This window comes from Psammomys obesus, unplaced genomic scaffold, assembly GCF_907164565.1.
Source record: "Psammomys obesus unplaced genomic scaffold, mPsaObe1.curated_primary_1811, whole genome shotgun sequence".
Lineage (NCBI taxonomy): Eukaryota > Metazoa > Chordata > Mammalia > Rodentia > Muridae > Psammomys > Psammomys obesus.
Window position 1 is genome coordinate 3,529,541 of NW_026596155.1, and position 6,866 is coordinate 3,536,406.

General features: G+C 44.1%; 1 protein-coding gene across 1 annotated transcript; it reads left to right on the top strand.

The window, feature by feature from the left end:
• Positions 1 to 696: 696 nt before the first annotated feature.
• On the top strand, positions 697 to 1,185 carry LOC129667085 (interleukin-2-like). The gene has a single exon (XM_055594522.1). The coding sequence runs from the start codon at positions 697 to 699 to the stop codon at positions 1,183 to 1,185; it is 489 nt and encodes a 162-aa protein (XP_055450497.1).
• The last annotated feature ends 5,681 nt before the right edge of the window (positions 1,186 to 6,866 follow it).

The following is a 6,866-nucleotide window of genomic DNA, read 5'->3' on the forward strand; positions in this document are numbered from 1 at the left end:
AGATAGATAGATAGATAGATAGATAGATAGATAGATAGATAGATAGACAGACAAATAATAGGTCAGTAGGTAGGTAGATACAAAACTAGGCAGAGATATAGATGCAAAGAGTGTGTGTGTGTGTGTACATATATTTCCTAGCTCTGTCCAATGACAGGGTGTGAGAACAGCAGCGCCCCACAAGTAGCACATACACTAGTACAAACTTTAAGGCCTGAATATCATTTTCCACAGAAAGAAACCAAATTTGTGAAGGAACAGTTAATGCGGTCAGGGGCAGAGAAAGACCAGAATAACCTCGGAACAGCTCATGCCTAAATGCTAGGACCTTATTTCAGGGCAAAGAAGTTAGGGGGCCCCAGAAGTTAAACCTGAGACAAACTTTATATCAAAATAAGTAATGCTAGCAATGGCTTTTAATGTATTACATGAAGCAAGAATGACTGAACTAAAAGTTTGCACAATTGAGTACTTAAATTGTTTCAGATATCTCCTCCTAAATGACTATTGAAGGAAGAGGAAGTTTACAGGAGGAGAGTTTAGCAGACACTACCTTCTACAGACTCATTTACGTCCCTCCTTCCCCACAACTCAAGGCTGAGGTCTTAAGCCCCAGCACTTGAAGGCACTATTTTTAGAGGCAGCAACCTTAAAATAGTCCCTGGGGTAAAATGCAGTCTTGTAAAGTCTCACTGCATGACCTCAAGCCCTGCAGGCACGTACAGCATGCAGCTCGCAGCCTGTGTCGCACTGACGCTAGTACTCCTTGTCAACAGTGCACCCACTTCAGGCTCTACCAAGGAGACACAGCAGTACCTGGAGCAGTTGCTGCTGGACTTACAGCAGCTTCTGAGAGGGGTCAATAATTACAAGAATCCGAAACTCCCCATGCTCCTCACGTTTAAATTTTACATGCCGAGGAAGGCCACAGAACTAAAGCATCTTCAGTGCTTGAAAGAAGAACTTGGACCTCTGTATGATGTGCTAAATTCGGTTCAAAGCAAAAACCTTTACTTGGAAGATGCTGGGAATTTCATCAGCAATATCAGAGTAACTGTTATGAAACTAAAGGGCTCAGAAAACACACTCAAGTGCGAATTTGATGATGAGACAGTGACTGTGGTGGAATTCCTGAGCAGATGGATAAACTTCTGTCAAAGTGCCATCTCAACAATGACTCAATAACCGCGTGCCCCCTGCTTACAACACACAAGGCTTTCTATTTATTTAAATATTTCAAGTTACATTTATTTTTGGATGTACTGTTCACTATCTTTTGTTACTACTAGTATTCAGACGATAAATATGGATCTTTAGAGATTCTTTTTTGTAAGCCCCAAGGACTCTAAAATGTTTTAAATTATTTATCTGAAATTATTTATTATATTGACTTGTTAAATATCATGTCTATGTAGATTCATTAATAAAAGTATTCAGAACTATAAAAAAAGTCTCACTGTAAAAGGAAATTTTATTCACCTGTTTCAGCAACTGTCTAAGAGGCTTACTGCCTCTGTCTGCTAACCTAGGCCTAGTCCTGGAAGCTTCTAGCCTCAGTACAATCTAGCCTCAGCCTAGAATGTTTTCAGCCTCTGAGACTGAGCTGGCTGGTTCAACTCAGCTGTTCTAGCTCAAACTCCTCTCCCAACTAATTTAGTCAATCAAAACATTTTTTTCTCTCTGCCTCTGAATTGCTCTGCTTGGCTTCAAACTAAACTCCAGCAATCTGCTCTAATATTATGGCTCCTTTTCATTCTCTGGCTTGTTTTGTCTTCAGTTTTGTCTGGCTTGTTCTCTCATTTACAAATAGAGAGAGGAAAGGGAAGCTGCTTAAGGGGCAATGTAAAGACAACAATTGAAGTGGTCGAATAAAAGTGACTTTTCCATATGGTGCCCAATGTTGGCGCCATAAAAGTAACTTTTATTCTCTTTCTCAGAAGTAAGTCTCAGAGGCTGAAAATATTGTAGGCCTAGATTGGATTGTAGGGAGGCACAAAGCTTCCAGGACTAGCAGACAGAGGGACTAGTGTTGCGAGAGGAAAACCGAATCAAGCAAATTGAGTTCCTTTTACATCTCATCCAACGTGACTTGTAGGATTGTAAGAAAGTAGGTGGAGACACACAGAGCAGAGACCAGAGAAAAGCCAAGTGAATGAGAAGGCAGCCTGTTTAAACTTTTACCTCAGACTTTTACTTCCCGCGTCCAGCACTATGAGAAATTGATTCCCGGTATCATGTTATTGTAGCACTAGACACAACGTTGTTAATCAAATACCAGACGTGAATGCCCTCATGATGGGGCAAATGGAAGCAGGGACCACCTGAGAAGACGCAGTGGGAAGGATGTGAGAGCACACCAGAGGCACCCAAGGTAAGGAAAACACGCCCCAAATAACTAGACTGTCATTCTCAAAACTAGCAGACTCACGAAGGACTCATGAAGGTGAATGATGAGGCATTGACCAAATAATGTTCAAGCTTACAGCATCCTGAAGTGGCACAGTGCCTCAGGACTAACAAGCTGACCCCAGGTAGGCACTGCCCAAAAGCTGTTTAAATGCCTAACATGGCGCCTTTACGAGGACACTCTCTCTCCAAGGAGATACGAGACCAAGTGATGTACTAGGTGAAGCTGTGTCCTCGCAACCAGTGGGCACTATTGGCGAGCCAAATTTCTGCAGAACTTTCTCCATAGGAATGGGTCCCCAAAGTCATTCCTTCTAAGGTGCTGAACCAAATTAAGGTTCTGAAGGAGCAATCCCTTTCCATCCCAGCATGGAAAGTTCTGATGAAGAAAGCCTGACAGTGCTCTATCAGTACCAGCTTTTAGCAACAGACAGGTGCCTGGGCTGGGTGTATCAAAAACTGTTCCCAAAGTAATCAAGTTCCCACAATAATCAGGCTCCCACCACAGCCAGAAACACAGGAGACTCACAGCACAGGAGTGTAACCAGAGGCTGGTGCACCCTGTTCCTGGTCAGCATTTGATCCACGGATACTGTAAGATGAAAGCCGCAGGTCTTGCAGCTTCCTTCAGCTACTTCCTGCCCCAGGGACGATGCGCCCTCGCTGTGGAAACTTCCTGAGCTCCCTGTGTTGATTCACGTCTTCCTATACCTCCCTTACCTTGTAAAAGTTCTTCGGCAAACTATTAATTTGCAAACAGGATAGAGATGTAGCTCAGTTGGCACAGAATTTGTCTCTCATTCGGGAAGCTCTGGGTTTGGTTCCCAACTGTGCACAAAGCCAGGTGTGGTGATGAACACCTGAAATCCCAGCCCTCGAGGAAAGTGGAAGAGCATCAGTTCCAGGTCAACCTCCTCTGCTCAAGTTCGAGTCCAGCTAGGACTATAAACTAAGAGACCTTCTTTCTTAAAACAATCATATAAAACTATCAGTTGTTCTAAAGGAGCACTTTAGCTCTTAAGATAATGGACAAATCCAGATTAAAAGACAGGGAACATTTCTTTTTAAAAAAATTTACAGTTATCTCTTTCTGGAACTTTTGTTTCTCAAAAGAACTAACCCCCCCTCCTTCTAGGTGATAAAAAAAAATTATAGAAATGCCTTCATAGACTAGCAAGTGGGGCTGGGCATGGTGACATATGCCTGCTCTCAGGAGGCAGATGCAGGAAGATCTCTGTGAGGTCACCTTGGTCTATATAGCAAGTCCCAGGACAGTCAGGGCCACATTGTGAGACTCTGTTTCACAAAAAAAAAAAAAAAAAAAAAGAAAGAAAAAAGAAAAAAAAAAAAAAGAAAGATAGAAAGAAACAAAGAAAGACTAGCAAATAAATCTAGAACACTCAAGCCAAGAACTAAAGGAAGACATTTCCAGCTTAGAAGCCAGAGCTCAGAATCACCTGGGGACAAGCCCTTGAAGATGGGATCTCAAAAAGCCACACGGCTGAGCAGAAGTGAGGTAGAAAACACCCATTCCACTCACATATGTGAATGAGGCAAAGTGGCTTGTGTCAAACTTTAGTGCTAAGTGACAGCAAAAAAATAATTTCCCCCTAAGGATTTAAAACTATTCAGCAATTAAAATTAATTTGAAAGGCTTAGAGCATAAAGTGGATTCGTCTCAAAAATATGAGGCTGATAATTCAAAACCACAAGATGGCCCTTGTTGAAGCCTTGACGCTTAAGCGGACAGATAAATGTCAGGCCAACAACAGAACTCACGGTGTCTCCTACGGACGGTACACAGGCGCACATGTAGGCTGTAGCAGCGTGCAAGATGCAGGGCGGTATATCACCCTCTAACGAAGGGCCTGACTGTACCTACCTGGGGCTTCTGTGGCCACATGGTCACTGTGGCAAACGGAGACTACACATAGGCACATTTGTAGCTACGAAAGTAGAGGGTAGGATCTGTCCTGTGGACTACATTTTACTAATCCCTAACTAACAGCCTAGGGAAAGAAGATAACGATGCCAAAAATAGCCGGTATGAAAATTCCAACACACCCACGGGGGTACTCGTGGATCTCCCTTGGAAGGGGAAATAGAATACACTTTGCAGGTGGACTGGAGGGTGGGTGGGGGTGGGAACAGGAGGGATCAGACAGGGGTTCAGAGGGAGAACTAGGAGACGTGACTAGAACTGGGAGATACCTGGAGGGTTTATGGAAAGAAACCTTCTGGAGGAGAGACTCCCAGAAGCCTGTGAGGGCAACCTTGATGGGAGACTCCTAGTAGCTCGGATTACAGAGCCTGGACTGGCCGTCGGTAACCAGGCAAGGCTTCATCATCTGTAACCAGTGGTGGGCCTGGGACATCAACCCAGCCACACAACCTTCAACCTTCCATTTGTCCTGCCTGATGTGCTGGGTTAACAGTGACTCAGCCTGTGGGAACGGCCAACCAGTGGTTGGTCCAACTTGAGGCCCACACTTCACATTGCCTGGGTGGCCTGGACGCAGAGGCTGAGCAGCCAGAAACCCAGAATAGAACCAAATACAACTGGAAAAAAAAAAAGTCAATGAAATGATATTCTGTTCTACTCTTAGATTGCTGCCTGGACCAGTTGCCGTCAGAGAGGTTTCATCCAGCGACTGAAGACAGCTGTGCTCACATAAAACCAACAGCCTGTCTTCAATTTGCAGATGTCTACAAAATAGCCCAAGTGCCACAGAGGGAGAGAGTAAAGAAAGGACAGTCACCAAGATTGTGTGACTAAGCCTGGGGCAGTCCCATTACATAGGGACCTTCCTCCTGAAGATGGTCCTCTGCCCAGGCTGCACATACTACTTTCTGGGTATTCGCTGCTCCACTTCTCATCCAAACCCAGGGTGTGCCATGGTATGTCAGGAACTCTTGGCATTCCTCAAACTTGCTGTCTGTAAACACAGCCTGGACAAAGTACTAGAATGAAAACAAAAACAAAAACAAACAAAAAAACAGCTCAAGTAATGGATCTACAGAGGCTTGGGAGCAAGGTCATAGCTGATGGAAATTCCCTACTAAGCCCTTGGTATCTCATCAATGACTGTCCAGAAGACTCAGGAACACCAGACTCCAAAACCCCATCAGAGGCATGTAGGTATGCATTTGAGATAAAATCTCACATTACAATCCAAGTTGGCCTAAAACTTACTGGATAGACAAGGCCAACCTCAAACTCACAGCAAACTCCCAAGTGCTGGGATTTCAAGCATGAACCAACAGTGTGAAGCTTTGAAAACAGTAGCAGCAAAAGTAGCTGCTCCTCTTCTCCATCTTCTAAAATGTCTCATGAAGTCCAGGATGGCTTCAAACTTATTTTGTACCCAAAGATGACCCTGAACTTGTCTTTATTGAGCCATCTCTTCAGTCCCCGACCTTGAACCTCTGATTCTCCTGTCTCAAGTTCTGCTGGGATTATACAGGTGTGAACCACCACAGAATATTTCTAAAGTGTGTACAAAGTAGTATTAGATGGGTTGGAGAGATGGCTCAGAAATTAAAAGCACTGGCTGTAGGTCCAGAGGTCCTGAGTTCAATTCCCAGCAACCCATATGGTGGCTCACAACCATCTATAATGAGATCTGGTGCCCTCTTCTGGCCTGTAGGTGTACATGCAGACAGAACACTGTATACCTGATAAATAGAAAAATCTTTCGGAGCTGGGGATGTGTTTCAGTTGGTAGAGTACTTACCTAGCATGCGTGGTACCCTGAGCTGGGTTCCCAGTACCGCATATGATAATAGTAATAATAACATACAACAATAAATAGGTATGGTTGTGCAAGCCTGGAATCCCAGCTTTTGGAGGCTGGGAGGCAGAGGTCGGATAAGAAGTCCAAGTTCAGCCTTGGCTACATAGCAATTTCGAAGTCAGTCCGGGTTGTATGAGACCCTGTCTCAAAACTCTTTTCATCAAAATATTATTAGGACCAGACATGGTGGTGTACACCTGGAACCCCAATACTCAGGAGGCAGAGGTGGAGCGAAGCTGGCCTAAGCCCAAAGCCAGCCCTGGTTTGCACAGTGAATGGCAGGCCAGCTAGGGCTTAGAGACTTTGCCTCAAAATAACAGCAACAACAGAGGAGAAATCCAAGGTGCATGCTCCAAATCTGAGCAGCATTAGCTTTCCAGAAACATGCCTTCCACAGCGATGCCATCCTGCGAGAACTCAGAAACTAACGTAGATCAAAGTCCTACAGAGTGAAAGTTCTGGCAAGGTAGGCTTCCACTGACCAGCATCAATGACAGCCTTACTGTTCTCAGACGCTCTAGGAAGGACATTTTTATATACATCCAAACCCAGCAACTTCCCTGAGAACTGAACATGGAATGACTTTAGTAATTCAAGCCTTACTGAATATTAAAAAGTTAGAAAGAAAGAAAGAAAGAAAGAAAGAAAGAAAGAAAGAAAGAAAGA

Bases quoted from the DNA above. Each gene is read 5' to 3' on its own strand.
- LOC129667085 (XM_055594522.1), top strand. From the start codon at position 697: ATGACCTCAAGCCCTGCAGGCACGTACAGCATGCAGCTCGCAGCCTGT.